The sequence below is a fragment of the Mauremys mutica genome, chromosome 3 (genome assembly GCF_020497125.1).
Source record: "Mauremys mutica isolate MM-2020 ecotype Southern chromosome 3, ASM2049712v1, whole genome shotgun sequence".
Classification (NCBI taxonomy): domain Eukaryota; kingdom Metazoa; phylum Chordata; order Testudines; family Geoemydidae; genus Mauremys; species Mauremys mutica.
Genome location: NC_059074.1, coordinates 68,252,924 through 68,270,657, shown reverse-complemented (window position 1 = coordinate 68,270,657; position 17,734 = coordinate 68,252,924). Strand labels below are relative to the sequence as shown.

Sequence of the window (17,734 nt, the reverse complement as noted above, 5' to 3'; positions counted from 1 at the left end):
GTAGAGGTAAATCACAATTCCTTGGGAATGTAAGTGCACGGCCACTACTGAGAGAACCTTGGAGAAACTCTCATAGTAGATGATAGCCGGAAGGGAATTACTTTGTAACTGGTAGTGGTCTTGTCCTAGGTTAAATCTAAGGAACTGTCTGTGAGATATGGAAGTAGGTGTCCTGAAAGTAGATGGCTGAAAACCAGTTTCCCTGCTCCAATGCTGGAATAATTGTTGCTAGAGTGACCATCTTGAATTTTTGAGCTCTGACAAACTTGTTGAGTACTCTGGTCTAATATGGGTCTCCAACTTCCTTTCCTCTTGGGTATTAGGAAATAATGAGAGTAAAACCCTTGCCTCATAGATGCTGAGGTACTGGTTCTATGGCTCCTAAATGGAGGAGGAGATGATCCATCTCTTGTAGTAAATTCTTGCAAGACGGGTCCCTGAAGAGGGACAGGGAAAGGTGTTGTGGAGGGGGTTGGAAGGTAAAATGGAGTACCCATTATGAACAATCTCCAAGACCCACTAGTCTGATGTTATGCATTCTCAGATGCTGCAGAACATTTTCAGATGGTGGCCAAATGGGTGGAAAGCAGTGGTCACTCCCCCGAACCACTACAGCTGGTCTATCGTCACACTGACCAACATGTCAAAATTGGTGCTTGGAAGTGGATGGCTGGGATGTGAAAAACTGTGGGACAGATGATTTATGCCTAGTGTACTTAATTTTCTTTCTCTGAGGCTTGTAGTAGCGTTGAGTTGGGTATTGGGAAGTACATGGTTTGTACTGGGGCTGCGGACTAAATTTTCTCTTGTCCTGGTGTGTAGATGCCCATGCCCAGCGAGCAGAGAGTATCCCTAGACTCTTTTAGGGTGCGAAGAGAGGAATCCATCTTCTCTGCAGAGAATTTGGTGCCTTCAAAGGGAAGGTCTTCAACAGTTGTCTGGACCTCATTAGGGAAGCTCAGCAGATGTAGTCATGGCACATGCCACATAATCACCACCATGGAGATGGACCTGGGGCTGTGTTGGCTGCATCAAGAGCAGATTGTAGTGCTATCTTGGCCACTAACTGTCCTTCCTGAATGATGGCTATGAATTGGTTGTGGTGCATGTCAGGCAGCTGATCAATAAAACTGCTGAGTTTCTAGTAGTTCACATAGTTATATTTCACAGTTAGGGCTTGGTAACTGGCAATTCGAAAGGCAGAAGAGTAGGCTTTCCTTCCAAAGAGGTCCAAATGCCTCCAATCCTCATTGTAGGGAGCGGGCTTCATTTGGTCTTGAGGGCCACGAGAATTGACAGCTTCCACCACGGTGGAGTTGGGTGGAGGGTGGGAGATGAAGAATTTCATCTCCCTTGCTGGGACCTATTTTTTTCCAGCCCACTTGCATGTAGGCACCACAGATGCTGGGGTCTGCCATATGGTTTTTCCGAGGTCCAGAAGAGCCTCATTAATAGGAAGGGCTATTTTTGAGGATAAGGAGGAGTGGAGTATGTCAAGGAACTTGTGATGGGTGTTCTTGACTTCTTCTAATGGTATCTGCAGAGTGTCTGCCATTCTCTTTGCTAGGTCCTGAAAAAGGCAGAAGTCATCAGCCAGGGATGGTGTGGGAGGCACGATGGCCTCATAGGGAAGGAGGATATGGTCCTCAGGGTTACTCTTCCTCAATGCTGCCATCCTGTTCCTCCATGTTCTCTTCTGGAGGTTCTGAGGCTCTGGACGCCATAGCCGAGGGGGACCATCTCAGGTAGGACTAGAAGCTTGAGAGTCATGGGCCACTGGCGTAGTGGAGGCATAGAGCCCCATGGTGGTGCCAATGGTTGACTGCACCAAGGTGGCAGTGGTGGGGCCATCTGAGGGTATGCTTGGGGGGCCCTGTTAGTATTGGGCACCATAGGGAGACTGAGAGGAGTAGTGATATAGCTGCCTCTGGTTCGCTGTCTGAGTTGGCGCTAGAGAGCAGGGACTGTGGCAGGGAAGACTCACGTACCACAAGAAGACTGGGTGTGGTGGTCCCAGTACTGAGACAAGGAGACTCCTGTACGTTGGATATGCAGAGGTCTCTCGAGTGCTGGAATTCCAGTGGTACCGACTGGCTTTGTGCCACTGGCAGTACCAGGGGAATGGAGATCTTTGCTCACACTGACCACTCCAGTGCTGAATGGGACGTTGATGATGGTGCTGATGGAGTAGCATGTACCGGCACCATCATCTTAGTGGAGTCCTGACTCCTGTCCTTGCCCTTTGGTGCTGTTAACTCAGTGCCTGTGCTTATTGGGTTCTTAGGTGTGTCAATGGTATCTGCCACTGCAGATCTTTATGAGCCATGGGTACTGGTCTGAGATTGTCTCAGTGCAGATGGTACAGAGGATACTGAGCGTACTGGAGATTGTTTATGGTTGGCTTGGGGCTCACTATGGGGATTTCCTACTCTATTTTTCGATGACTTATGAGAGGGGTCAGTGGCTGATTTCTTCGACTCACAGTCCTTGGAAGTTGAGGGCTGTGGGAAAGAATCATGTATGCCAGGGGACTCTTGGTGGGGGTCCAGGGAGAGTTGGAGGGCTGCCTCCATGAAGATGATCTTCTGGTCTCAACTCCCTGTCCTTGCAAGAAGACCTGGGCCTGAGTTGCTGGCAGAGACCATACTTCTGCAGAATGTGGCCTTCCCTGAGATAGCGTATGCACCAGGAGTGCTCGTCTGCTATAGGGATAGCCTCTTTGCATGAGAGGCACTTGTGAAGTCCGCTAAACCAACCATTATCCTGTTGGGGGAAGGGTCCCCAACGAAAGAAAAAAAGAGGGAAAAAATGACCCCCCCCCTTTTAGGAAGAAAATAGAAAAGAAAAAAACTACAGCTGTGACTGGGGAGACTAGCTATAGAAATGTAAGTGAAGGTAATGGCCTTAATGGACGGCCAATAGCTCTGTCTCTAGCTGCAGCAGTTGAGAAGGAACTGGGGGGGGTTAGCCCACGCACACTGGCTAGTCTTGTGGCAGGGCACAAGGATAGACAGCGCGTGTGTGGGCGTAATGGACACGGCTATAAAAGTTCTCCTGTCAGCAGCTCAGGGACGCAAGCACATCTACAGTGGAGCACCCATAGCAGGTATTTTATTACGTTTATTTCCCTTCTCTCTTGCTTGTTCCATTTTGTACACCAGAGTAAGGAATATTTAATTCTACAGATCAGGTAAGAAATTGATTAGCACTTCATCTCTGTCCTCATTATCAAATAAATAGATGTCAGAGTGCTTTTTGCCCTCAGGGAGGGAAGGAATATAAACATAAATCTGTCTGCATACATTAACAAGTTTACTTGTTTTTCTTATAGTTTTATCTTCAATGTGTATAAACCATCACCTCTCTCTGGTTTGAAAACCAGTACCTGCAAAGCTGAAGTCCGATTTTCAGAAACCATTCCACATGTCAGGAAATCCAAACTGACAACAATTTAGTTAGTTTACTGCGAAGTTAAAAAAGGACCATATCTAAGAAAAAAAATCCTCTATGGTATTGTTGCAATCCATAGTACAGTGACATCAGCTCATACGTTTATTGATAGTACTTTATCCACATTGACAGGTCAAGAGCTCCCACTGTGAACAAGACCGTTGATTCTGCTGCTATTAGCTGCTAATAACGGGGCTAAAAACCATACTTCAACATTTGGTTGCATAATAGGTCAGTTAGAAAATAAGTTTAAAAATGCCGAATGAGGACATCACCATAAGCAAGCGTTTTTCAATACAGGAGGAAAAGACCAGGCAAGGAATTACCTTCATTTCCTGTTTATTAAATTTCTAAATTTGCCTTTTACAACTGATTCTTCCAGTTTATGAGCTTTAGCTTCATGACTGGGTTCAGCAATCCCAGTGCCTATGGGAAGTTCCCTTATAGAGTTTTCAGAAATTCAGTCTAACAGATTTTCAGATTCAATTACACTATGCAAAGAAGACAGAAATTGAAGGGATTAGGTATGATGTCAATTTACCTGACAGTTCAGTACAGATGGTTTCAGTCTAAATAGTGTGACTATTAACTAATGCAGCTGATGTCTAGATTGATAAATTGTACTGTATCATTGGTGAGCCAGTCAGCAATTCATGAAAATAATGTAATTCATTCCCTGTGCTACCATTTTACAAACCAATAAGACCAATTTGATTTGTTTTGAAATCGAACAGCTGTGTAAAACAAGGCAAGGCCCAACTTCTATAGTGCGGGCATTTGGACTGAACATAGGAAAAAAGGAACTAATCAAGGGAGAATACTACTGATCAGCAATGCATGGTCTATGCCTGAGTTTGGACAATGACAGCTTGCTTATGATCTTAAGGCCAGGTCTTTATAGCATGCCCTGAGGGAGCTGCAGCAGTGCTCATGGAAACCTCAGCTTCCTGAGGTAACAGCAGATAATCTGTCTCTGCCAGGAAATAACTACATACTAAGACTGATAAGCAGGAAGTTGTTCTAGAACGCAATCATTAATGAAGAGGAGGACCTTAAACACCAACATTACATTTAACTGGCAACTACTGCTGCTTCTAAGTAAGGAGCATAAACAGGTACTCAGGAACAAGTTAAAAACCTGGCTGTGCTCTTTTTTGAGGGGAGCAGATGGAGGAAAAATTAGTTTTTCAGGATATCTATTTATTCCCTTTATCAAGGGCCTTGTGTCAAAGTATCCCTCCCCCCGAAAAAAAGAGCTTATGGAATTTTTTGTTTTTTGCTGCTCCAAACATCTTGGTGGGATGGGAATTATCAAGTTCTGTGTGAAACTCACCCTCCCTGCAAGATCAAACATGATGCCTCCATGATTCTCTAAGCCCCAGGGATATTTTGGTCTCAGATTCCTCATATCGCACTAACACAAGGCCAAGCAGTTCCTAGCTGTGGTATTTTGATTGCCAGTAGCTGGGTTTCCAAGCAATCCATCAGGACAGAAAAGACGGTTACCTTTTTGTAACTGTTGTTCTTCAAGATGTATTGCTCATGTCCATTCCATTGCAGGTGTGTGTGCTTGCCCCATACACCTGTGCTGGAAGTTTTTCCCTCAGTGGTATCCGTATGGGACTGGCTCTGACGTCCCCTGGAGTGGGGCGCACATGCTCCTGGTGAACCTTGGCATGGTCCTGGGGAACCGGGTGAGAGGGCCCCACTATCGCCTCATCATGCAAAGACGAGGAGGAGGCAGGTACAGGCGGGTCAACCAACTCTACCACTTCTGCCATGGGGGCGTCAGCCAAGGCTGGCTGAACCTGGGGAGCCCACTCTGACTCCACATCCGAGTCAGGGGGCGGGTGAGAGACTGTCGCCGACCATTTGTCAGATGCCCCCGAGGCTGACCTATGCACCTGCAATGGTTGGGGAAATCCCCAGGGATTCCAGAGTTGCCAGGAGGCAGGCCACTGACCCTGGAGCCACGTTGCCACTTGTGGCCCAGTGGGGAATGCCGGTGCCCCTGATGGGTGGCCCTGGCCAGTGAGCAGGATTTCCTCCTTGCTGTCGAAGCCTGAGGAGGGGGATACTTGCCTGGGGGACCAGGACGGTGCCAAGGCTGCCTGTCTACCTCGATCCCATCGGCTCTGACCCCGGACTGCCGCTGAGAATCTGTATGAGGGCAATGGCGCTTGATGCCACAATCCCGGTGACGGCGTTCGGTAGATAGGTGACGGCACCCTGGTGCTTGACACCTTATGCTTTGCGAGTGATGCTGTTCTGTTGAGCAGGAGCAGGAATGGGAGTGGGTAGACCGATGTGTCAGAGTCCACTGATGCGCTTGCAGTGAACTGTTCCAGCATTCCAGCGATGGGGCTCTGGGGACAGATGTCTCAACCCTCTGGAGTGGTGCCATGAGCTGGGAGAGTGGCTCGGGCACTCCCGGCACCAGGGCTCTGGGGACTGGTGCCGCACCTCTGCGCCAGCCCACTGGTGATCGCCGCCTCGAGCCCGAGGAACGCTGCTTGGTTTCTGAGGAGCAACACCGGGAACTCTGGCAGGCAAGCCAACTCGCGTCCGTGGGCTGGTGGTGCTGCTCAGGTGAGAGCTGACGGGACATCCCCTGTGGTAAGGAGTGATGCTGCACTCATGGGGACCATTGGAAAGGTCCGAAGGCAGGTGTATCCCTCAAATGAGGCACCTCCGAGGCGGTGTGGATGGCACCACCAGGTGCTGAGTGCCTCTGATGCTCCCCGGGGTGGCAGGTGGGTCTTGGAGTGGGAGTCGCAGCCCGACCTCTGTATAGAGGGGAAGAGCTGCCCCTCGCGTGCCTTTGCTCTCCTCCGGCCCTCTCCTTCTCTTTATGGGACATAGGAGAACGTCCCCTCCTGGCCTTTCTTTGCTTTTTAACTGGTACTGGGGATGGGCATTGGTGCTGGTCTGAGGCTGGTGCCGGCAGAATGCTCTGCACCGAGGCTGCAATGCTAGGAGCAGAGTCCGACCTGGTCGGCTCTGAGGCCGGTGTAAGGGCCGACTCCATAAGGAGCACTCGGAGATGAATGTTCTGCTCTTTTTTGGTCCGCGATCTGAAGCTCTTGCTTGTGAGACTCTTGTCTCATGCTTGTGTGATTCTTGTTGCTTAGGATTTCCCCTAAGCAATTCGAACAGCTTCTATGGGGGATCACTGACTGGCCTGGGTTTCTTGCAACAGTCACAAGGTTTGAAGCCTGGGGACTGGGGCATGCCCTGTCCCTAGGCTAAGTCCCATTCAGGACTAAAACGAAGTCTACACTAAGTAGGGTTGCCAACTTTGATTGGACATATTCCTGGAGGTTTCCTTTAATTAAAGATTAATCTTTAAATTCCTGGATACTCCAGGACAATCCTGGAAGGTTGGCAACCCTAACACTAAGGGAACTATAAAACTAACAAATTTCTAACAACTATATACAGAAAGTTCACAACTAGTTGAGAGGAACAAGCTTGCCGTGGCAAGACGACATTCCAGCACCATCACTGGCAGTAAGAAGGAACTGAGGGTTGGGGGGAGCTGGCGTCACCCCTTATACCAGTGCATACGCATGCCACTCCAGAGGGCGCCAGAGCCGGTCCCCTACAAATACCACTGAGGGAAAAACTTCCGGCACCAGTGCATGTGGCAAGCACACACACCTACAATGGAATGAACATGAGCAAGCACTCGAAGAAGAATTAAAGAAGAATTACAATTCTTTTGTACACGTTTCTGTCAGGCTAAATACCAATCCAGTTCACATTTTGCTGAGGTAAAAGTTGGGTTAGAGTCCCATGAGAAATGGCATCATATCATTAATCACTTGCTGGTACTTTACAGTGGCAGATTCTTTCCTGCCTGCACCTTTTTGATCGGAATAGGTCTGGGTAGTTAGATCTTTATCAGAGAACTTTTGCTCAGGTGAAAAGTACAGACTCTGCAGAATGCATAGACACTGTTGGGGAAATTATATCTTCAATTCAAACAGATTAAACTAGTAGTAATACACTACCACAGCCAGTACTCCTACTAGGCACTGAGTTAGATACCCAACAAGCATAAGAAATGCATCAAAAATGCAAAGAACAAATGTGTAAAGATAGGGATCTAGGTCTTTTACATTTCTGTAAATTCAATTAAGAGAATATTCATTAAGCACATTAGAAACTGGATTTAGCTGGCTCTCCTAATCTAAGTCTTTTGTGTTTTTATAACCAGATAAAATTGTAAAGGGTCAGATAAATAAGCACACAGACAAACAAAACCAACACAGACTGGATCACAGAATTCAAACACTTATCCAGTTTGGTTCCTGCTCATCAGGTGCTGGGTTTGACTCAGGCAGCAAGCATGCAAACATCCATGAATTGCAATAATCTCATTTTTCCACATAATGACCACATTTTTAAAGGGAAAAAACTGGGACACAGGGATGGTTTGGATGGGCATCAGGGAACTGTGCATGTGAGTGGGAAAGAGAAAAGAATGCCGACTCCTGACTCTCCTCAGCTAAGGAGCCTCACTCCCACCCACCCCTTCTCCTTCCCTGCCACCCTGTGGCTTTGACTATGTGCAGGGGGACTGGTTTTGTTCAAGAGCTCATGGGGAGGTGGTGCACGGATCACTGAAGGTCTGGAACAAGAAGGGGCAGGGCATCACTATGTTATAGGCATGAGGAGGAGGGACTCTTTTAGATACTTTTGTATACAGCCAGTCTGTCCTCAATTTCAGCGGCTCTGCTGACCTCCAGCTCCATCAGACAGCCAATCTACATGCGTTTACAAAGACACAGGACAAAACACTATTTTTGTAATATGAAAAGGGCCTATGGGACCAGATTTGGTAACTGGAGGACTCTCTTTTAATAGATTCATAGACTCTAGGACTGGAAGGGACCTCGAGAGGTCATCGAGTCCAGTCCCCTGCCCTCATGGCAGGACCAAATACTGTCTAGACCATCCCTGATAGACATTTATCTAACCTACTCTTAAATATCTCCCGAGATGGAGATTCCACAGCCTCCCTAGGCAATCCTTTTTAGGGACACAGGGTCACCCAGTCAAAGTGGAGGGTGAGAAAGTCCTTCTGCTTATCTCTGTAGAGAAGGCAGTTAAAAATGAGGCTCTGGAAACTGCCTTCCCATCCAAAAAACTCTTAATGAAGCAGCATCAGCTTTTTCCTGAATCAGGCAGATTCTCTGGCTCTCAGCCAGTTCCCCAGCTGCTTCATAAAGAGCCACTTGCTAGTTCCTTGTGACAGACCCCACTATGTCCCAAATGTTATGAAATAGCAAAATTAAAATACACACATTAGCCTCACACAGACCATGCACGAATTACACACAGAACTATGAACAAGTCACACAATTGTTGTCCATTTCTTACTTTCAGGTAGCAATAGGGGTTGTTCAGAGCTGTGTGAAGAGCAATTCGTGGGGCAGCATTCAAGTGCTCACGGAGGGTGTTAGCTGTGTTGAAATACACCACCTCGTTCAGGGTCTGCATCTCTGCAGGAGCAAGGTAACTTCTAAAAGAAGAACATGGGATGTATGAAAAAGACAGCTCTTCTACTGAAGGGACACTATGAAACCCCACTGAAAGCTAAGCTTTCACAGAGATAGCAAGAATGTGCATTTCACAACAGGCATGGGCAGAAAATCTCTGAAAAATAAGATACTGCCAATACCTAGAAACAACTTCAAATAAAATGAGAATTTTAGGAATTATCAACTCAGCTTCCCACTTCAAACATTTCTTAACTAGAATCCTAGCTACATCCGGGGCAAATTTGCCCAGCAATGCAGGCAATACCCAGAATGCTGACATCAGTCATCTGCCTTGCTCATTACTCCTACACCACCCATCCAATCTTTAAATCCCTTCACTGGCTTGCTCTCACCTTTGTTTTCAAAATCAAGCTTCTTGTCTTGGCCTATGTAGCTCTGCACAATCTAGCTCCTGCCAACTTCTGTCCTAGTCCCTTTTTGCTCCACACTTTTGATCCTTCCCTCTACTGAAGATGCACCACTAATAGCTGCCTTCATAGCCTTCTCCAACCCTTGTCTCCACACTTTCTTCCTTGTGGATGCTTACACTTGGAACTGTCTCCACGAGACCATCTGCCATGTCTTGCATTAGCCAAAATAGAAATGGGTATCACAACCCCAGCCTATACAATGCAGAAAAGAAATAATGGCTAGACCAATACTGATTATGGTGTGGGCCATTTTGACCTTTTCTTGTCAACTGCCATATTTTTCTTCATCTTCTGCAGCAGCAGGAATGAGTTGCACAATTTATGTTTCAGACTCCTTACAGCATTCTATGGAAAAGAGGCATTTTCAGAGCCCTCATCCTGACATAGATGGCTGCAAGGACACCCAACAGCAACATTTCACCGAAATAAAAAGAGTAAAGAGGACATGTCTCATATTGCAGGACTACAGCTGTTTCTCCCAAGTCTGAACTGTTTGGTAAACTGTTGTTCTGTGTGTGCGCATGTATATATTTTTCTATGGTATCTTATGATACTGTATCAACTATTAAAGGGTCCAAAGAACAGGAAAGCTCACCTTACCAGGCTGTCTATAAAGTCAACAACTTCGAACCGGAGCATTTCAAACTTGGTTAGTTTCTTAGATCTTTTTGATTCTTTCAACGCCAGCAAAGTCTATAAAAGACAGAAAAAGCACAGCCCAATCACTTTGGATGGCAAACCCATTCATCTAAAGTGATGCTGATAGGATTATTGCATTTTACAAATCAAGACTTGAAAAACGATTGCCATGGCTCTCCTAGGTAACACATACTAATCTAAACGGAAATAAAGTTAGACTGACAATACTGTGTTCCCTATCTTACAAAAGGTATACAAGTATCTGCCTGCTTAAGAATGGAAATAAATGTTTTCATTGTGAGAGTCTGTTTTACTAAGACAGAGTTAACACTAATCCTGACATTAGTGTCCTGAGGGTAGGACAAGAAAATTTCAGATTGCTTTTTCTCCATTCCTAAAATTAACATACATTACGGTGTTATAAAAGGAAAGGGAGAGTTGTCTCTTGGTTGGAGCCAGGGACAGAGACACAGGGAATTTGGATTCTCGCCCCAGCTCTGCTTCTGATTTGCTATGCGACTTTGAACAAGTCACTTAGCCTTCCAGGGCCTCAGTTTCCACATTCACAAAATGGGGATAATAATATGAACCTATGTCACAGGGAGGATGTGCAGATTAAAAGTCTGTAAAGTTCTCAGATGCATGGTGCAAGGTGCTATCAAAATGCTAACTGGCATTATTATATGAATTTGTTAGATGCAATGAAGTCTGACTCAACATGTGCAGTTAAATATATAAATAAAAGCACCTTTAGTGCTGAAATAGTTATTGATGTACCACTTGCTGTCAATTTAGCTACAACAAAATAACGGTGTAGAGATGTTGAACTAAACATTAGAACACTTCATAGTTGCACTTCATACACACCTTGTTTTCATAGGCTGCTACCAGGCTTGAAAAAACCAGCTTGCCTAGGGCAACTAGAAATTTTAGTCAGAGTAAGGCTGGAGAGCTTCTGGCTCCTTCCTTGCAGTGCTGCTTGCCCTTTTATGGGAGGGGAGGGGGAGGAGGGAGGGAGAGAAGAGGTAGGCAGAGCCAATCAGATGCTACTAACTCTTTTTTTTTAAGAATGGGGTGGAAGGAAATGAGAAACCCCTGCTGCTTTTCCTCTAAGAAGAAAGGGGTAGAACTGGGAGCAGACAATCCAGATGTAGGAGAAGAAACCTGGAGGCTGAAGCTCTCTGCATGTTAAGGAGGGCAACAGTAGCATCTGCAAGGAAGCTCTACAAAGAGGTAGAGAGTTAGGATCAGAATTGATTGATAGGTGGGGGAAGGGGAAGGAGGTGGAGTAGAAAAGTGTATAAAAGTGATTTATTCTTTGTGTGGGGAAATCTACTTACCGGAGGAATGTCAACACATGCCAATGTAAGTTAAATATACATGGGACTGTGGAGCTGCAGGCTTTTTAAATCAAGGCCAGTATACTTAGTCAGAAAGGCAGGAGTCACAGAAATTCTTCAAGCCTGTGGCTTCTTATCTGACATTTAGGTTGGGCAGGATGTTAAATTTTCAAGTCACTCACAGAACATGATTTGCTCATAACTATTGTGTGCAGGGCAGAGCTAACCAAGAATAATTAACAGCTCAAAAAAAATAAATCTTGAAACTAATTTGTAGAAAGTAAAACTGGCCTGACCTTCTGAAGGTGATAGAGGTCTGTCTTCTTCTGGAGTTCCTTTTGTGATGACACAGACACATCTTGTACCTCATTGGTTTCTGCTACTGGAACAAAACCAGTGTTCAACACACGGGGTAAACTTTTTCTAATATCTACAGAAACTCGGTGACCCAAGCGAAATTGAGACAGGGTCAATGGTACTCTTTCATGTTAGATGAGGACACAAGTCCAGTTAGCTATTACATTTTTCCCCTGGCAAACAAAGGTCAACAACACTTCACTGTGTAATTTATATTGTGAACAGTTATTCAAAAACAGCAAATTCAGCCCTGTGCAAAGGGCCAGCACAAGGCCTATGCACCACTTACATTTCACTTAAAACTTCTGGACCATATCCTCAACAGGTATAAATTGGCAAAGCTCCACTGATCTCAATGAAGCAGCCACTTAATGAGCTTTTAAAACTTCTCACATTGTAAATTTACATTTTTCCCATGCAAAATTTTTAAGGAGAAAATAGATTCTCACCCGCCATTCCCAAACTCCATAACCTGGATTTATTGAAGTGAGAGCAAAGTGAAAAATAGAACATACTGAAGCATTTGACTGACCAGTTTTATCTTAATTTTAACCTATGCCTGAATTTTGCTTTCAGAACCCTGTAGTTTGTATATCAATAATTGCATCAATAATTAGCAACTTTGCTTTAAAAAAAATCCTGATTCTCTGGTGGTGGGTTAAGTCTCAATTTTGATTCATTTTAAAACAAACAATTCCTATCACAGTAACAACTAATAATATTCAAAGCAACAGACTGTTAGGTTGGTTGCATTGCTTATGGGGTTGTCATCTGTAGGTCACAGGTTTAAGTCTGGCTCAGGTCAGTGGTGAAGTATGATAGCTGTTTGGTGGATTACATGAAAGGAGTTGGTAGTTGCAGTCCAATTTTAGTGGACAGGTGTCAACATCATAAAATCCATCATCACAGTTTTCTGTCAGGATCAACAAAGGCCAAAGATTCAATAAGCATGGAGACTATACTGCCCCCTCACCCTAGGTCGTTTGTCAAAATCAGGGCGAGGTACATTAATGAGCACAGGGAAGACTGTAGATGTGCTGCCTATTTTCAGTGTTGCCAAATTCTGCAACTTTATCATTACTCTTGTGATCTTGGAAGTCTTTCTTAAAGCCTCATTTCCTGAAGACAACTGTTATGGGAGAATGTCAGCTTTAATTTACAAATAAGGAAGTAAGCTTCTAGCCCTCATAGTTGCAGACAAAAGCCTGAAAACATGAAGAGTGTATACTGAAGGCTCTGAAACTAAAGGCAAACAAAAACAAACAAAAAGTCCAAATGTATTAATATATATATTTTTTTTAAATCTCAATTTTTAAGCCACTCATTTTTGAATGCTTGAGATTTTCTATACTCTATACTGCGGTTACAAAGAGCCTGATAATATCGGACCTTTCACTTTTGGGTTGCACTGTTGAACTCTACAAGTTGCCAGTGGCCATTACCACTGCAATCAGGCCACCCTGACCTGAACAATCCATCTCTTATTTGGATCTGACTGTGACTTAATTTGCACATTTTTATTAGCTGGCATGGTAATGAGCCCAGATGTATGTGTAAACGAGTTTGCTACTATTATTTTTTCAAGTTTTGACTTATTCATGAAATGTTTTTGAAAGCTGTAAAGCACCTGATGAAAAACCTCAAGAAAATATATACATCAGGTGTCATTTATCATCAACCTCCTTTGATCTGTCCAGTTCCTTGTCTCACATCACTCTTCCATTTTACAAATGATGGGCCCCGTCAGCTGTAATACAAATATCAACAATCCCTATTTTGCATGTCAATCATTTTTTGAAAAGATGTACTCCATGTCAAAAACACTTGCCATATTGATATTCTTACGTGGAGAAATTTTTGGGTTTGATCTCAAAATACCATGAGACATCAGCAGGGCCAGTGAATTTAATCAGAATGTAGATTCTCTGAGGCCATTTTATAGCAGATTATTGATGCCAAACAATTTGGCAGTAGGTTACATGCTCACCTTCCAGATTTTGAAATCGTGCCAGGAACTCCTCCAGTTTCTCTACCGTGTTGCTAAACTGTTTTCCAGAAGATGATATAAAAATCTCCGCACATTTCTGAAGTATGGCCACCAACTCATCCTTAGCCAACATCCTGAAAAACAGAATCAAATAGCTAATGATGTAACATAATAAGCAAACAGGAAAAGCATTTGCTGAAGTACTTAGAACAATGTTCAGTACTGTATTTTCTACTCATCTGAAAAAATAAAAAGAAAGAAAGAAACCCCCAAATTCTTTAATTTAAAGATGCCAGTTTTCTTGTAAAGTTGATTTCCTAAAGAATAAACTCAGGCTGTTTAGCTTTTATATTCAAAGCTCAATATTTAAAAAGGGCTGAAGTATTGCCTGAGCTAGAAGATATCCTTAAATTCCCCCCTAGAAGAGATGGTGAATAGTTTCTTCAGAGTACCCAGTCTATGACATCATCTAGAGCTGGAAATACCTTTGGATACCTTCCCTCTAGGATCTGATTTAGAAGTGGGAACTTGGACTTAAAGCTTGACAGGGGTTCATGATTCATGCCAAACAAGGTGTGTGAATTATATAAACCAGAATAGCCTCACCTGGCTTTTCAACATCACAAAACTCATTACATTCTGGGATCCAGAATGAACTTGAAACACAGTCAAAGTTAATGATTCAGGTATTTAATTAAATATAAAACCACCACCGCTTTGTATTTATACAGCACTTATAATCTGTAGATCTCAGCATTTTACAAAGATGACTAAGGATTGCTTAGTCTCAATATTTTCATTCTAAAGATATCAAATCAAACATCAAATACAAATTAAATCTAAAAGTATCTATATAATAATATTCCAGGATAGTCTCCTGTCCGTGTGTCACCCTGAAGCCTAGACTATCTGTTGAGTCAGTGTGAAAGAATGGAAACAGCTACAAGCATGGTTGAGAGCTCTTTTTGTTCAGAATATCACCAGGTTCACCATCTGTTACTTTTCAATTTTTAAATTCTCAGCCATTTTGACTTTACAAATTATATTTTTGCAACAGCAAGGCCTAGTGATCTAAGTCATTAATACCTCCTTAGAGCTGTGGCAGTGGCTGTGGCTCTGGCAGCAGAGTTTGAGGTGTGTAGCCAGCTATGTTGCTATAGATATATGGGTACTGGGTTTGAGGGTTCACCTCCTCAAATGGTTCACCCCTCAAGTATGGCACTCATTTTAAATTAGTGTTTTCACCTCTTGCCCCACCAAACCCCTTTGTTTGCAAGGTAAAAGGTCTTTGTAAATGGACCCTTTGTACATCCAAAATAATAAAGGTAATTTATTAGCCAAAAAGGAGTGCCAGGGGGCATAATGTAAACAGGTTGTGATGTAAACACATTTGTGAATCAGCCTGTCACTCCTGTCCAATTCCTTCAATTAAGAAAAAAAAGTCAAAGAATTAGTCCTTGATTTAAAGCCCTATAAAAGAAAAAGAAAAATATTGTAAGACAATTTGGCAGCAAGGAATCAATTAACCTTCCAAAATTACTTTTGTAGGGCTGCTATCTCCTATCCAAAAAATAGTTTTTGCTAGTAGTAGTGGATTTCTTTTTCAGACAGCAGTGGCAGAAAAGGTAGAACAGACCCCGTCCTTCTTTAGCCACAGTTTTCAGGGACTGTGGGAAGGATCAATTTATCAAAATTAAAAGTTGGTAAATGCCAATAGCAAATTAGAAAGTTTTAATTCCCACAATCTTAATGGCTTTTAGAATCACTTCCATTGCCTCAACTGGCCAATCACCTTTTAAGGTGATGGTCAGAAGAGAAATATTATTTAAGCACCTTCTATGGCAAACCAGTGACTCCCAAATGAAGAAAATTAAAACGGATACATACCTGCAATCCTTGCACAACCATATATGCAAGATGCATTGGTATGTAGTGGTTAGAATTGGCCTATTTTAATAAAATTGGAAAGTTGGTAACCAAGTCATGCTCTTTTCATATAAAATATCAGGAGCATGGTTGCTACCACAGGTGGTTAAAACCATATCACCTTAACAAGCTGATTTATCTGTATAGAAAATTCAAGTAACTACTAATATACACAAAGTAAATAAAGTTTTACCATGCTAATCAATTAAAGTTGTACCAGGAAAAAAGACCTCTCCTTTGCAGGTGTCCAACAATTCAAAATCCTCAGAGGCCAAGTTGGAACAAGCACACAACAAAATGCTCTTTGTCCTCTGCAGCAGCTTTAATGTCCTCACAATTAATCTGATGCAAGCCCAGGCCTTTGGAGCACCTGGTCTGCAGAATGCACAGTATCCAGCCAAGCTGACTGAAGACTCTCGATCTCCAGTACTTGATTCTCATAAAGTAGAAATAGAGAAAATGGACTTTCAGTTAAAAACTCCAGACAGTGTGAACCCTAACACCGTAGTAACAGTGGTCTGGAGCTGACAACAGCAGTCCGCTGTAAGAACACCTGATGCTGCACTGGTGGCATCCTCGGAGCAGTATGATCTGACCCCCGGATGACACTATACCTGAATTCGGGAAGACTAACTACCAAGATGAACAGTGGGAGAGTACTAAGTTTATAACCTGGAGTAATGGGACTGCATTAGCCTTACAAAGTGTCAGTTCATGTACAAGAAAGATATGTACCTGAAGGGGGTCCTGGTGGTCAAATCATTTCCCCATCTCCAGTAGCACAATCAAGGGAGCCTACTCCTAGCAAGTCCTATCAAATTGTAAAGGGCCCAATAGGCAAAAGTGTGACCCTTAGCTATGGGCTAGTGGATGTAAACATGTCACCTTAGGTAAACTGGAAATAGATCTTTCCCCTGATCAATAAATCAGTGGGGGAGGGAGGGACGGCGGCTACAGCTTTAGCAGAGGTATTCATCAATCAGGTTCACTTTATGTATGTTCCTGTTGTGTTAAATCTGTTAAGTGGCACGTGGGTAAATTCAGTTATTGGAAAGACTCCAAAGTGGCCTCTTTCTTTTCATTATTCTTTGTGGATAAGGTTACTGCTTATCGACAATGGGTGCAGGATATTACAAATTTGGAAATCCATGCCCAGCATCAGTTATGTATCCCTAGGGAAAAAGGGGGAACTGATTCTTTGGGGATCATAAAAACTGTCAGGGTTATTTGGAAATGGAATGTCAATTTGGAATCAGATGAATATTGAAAAAGTTAGGAGACACATTATATATTAGAGGGACAGTGTCAATCCAGTGCTGCAAGGGACAAAAGATTAATCAAACAAGGAAAGATTTATAGCAGATAATATGCATGAAAAAGGTAGACTGTTTAATGAAACTCAAATTAAAATTAATCAGTTAATTAAACAATAATGATCAGGAAAGGTAACAGTATACGGGAAAGGAAATTATTTGTTCAGCATACAGTGAATATGTATTAATACCATCAGCAGTGCATTGCAGTTCTTGGAACTAGGAAAGGTCACAGATTTAGCCAAGGATGAGCAGCTGCTAAACTGGTATTGTGCAAAATGTTTTTAAAACCCAAGGAGAAAAGCTAATTATTTAAATTCTTGTCAAAAATTGTCATTGAGGTAAATCAGAAATATGGTAATCAACTTGTGTCATTTAACAAAAAAATTGAATCACATCAAAATCCTTATGTCTCCTTTACAGTCTCATTGCCACTGTTTGATCCAGACGAGGATTTTTTTTTTTTATAAAGACAATTGGTAGCTAAGGACTCAAAAGGTCACCTAGAAGGCAACATCTATGAGGAACAAATAAATGTACCTCCTCTGGTGGTCTATCATCAAGGCACCCAAACCTAGAAAGTTCCATGAATTGCCTGTTGCTCTGACAAAAGGCATCAGTACATCTGCAGGTATAATGTGTTTGTGGCAGACATGCTGCTGTGTGGCCAAAAGGAAGGGTACCAACTATGAAACCAACCATCAGCGTTGTCATCCCCTGTTAAGATGACCAAGCTCCCACAGAA

At 43.3% G+C, this 17,734-nt stretch overlaps 1 protein-coding gene across 7 annotated transcripts in view; it reads right to left on the bottom strand.

The window, feature by feature from the left end:
• The window catches only part of ORC3 (origin recognition complex subunit 3), an 81,602-nt gene that overhangs the window by 8,780 nt on the left and 55,088 nt on the right, over window positions 1-17,734 (bottom strand). For 5 of the 7 annotated variants that reach the window (XM_045009761.1, XM_045009755.1, XM_045009757.1 and 2 more), the window contains 4 exons: window positions 13,751-13,884; window positions 11,703-11,788; window positions 10,023-10,120; window positions 8,836-8,977 (listed from right to left, as the gene is read on the bottom strand). In XM_045009761.1, coding sequence (XP_044865696.1) covers window positions 8,836-8,977; window positions 10,023-10,120; window positions 11,703-11,788; window positions 13,751-13,884 — 460 coding nt within the window. The remainder of the gene's footprint in view (window positions 1-8,835; window positions 8,978-10,022; window positions 10,121-11,702; window positions 11,789-13,750; window positions 13,885-17,734) is intronic. The other 2 variants (XM_045009756.1, XR_006578049.1) reach the window with 2 other exon arrangements.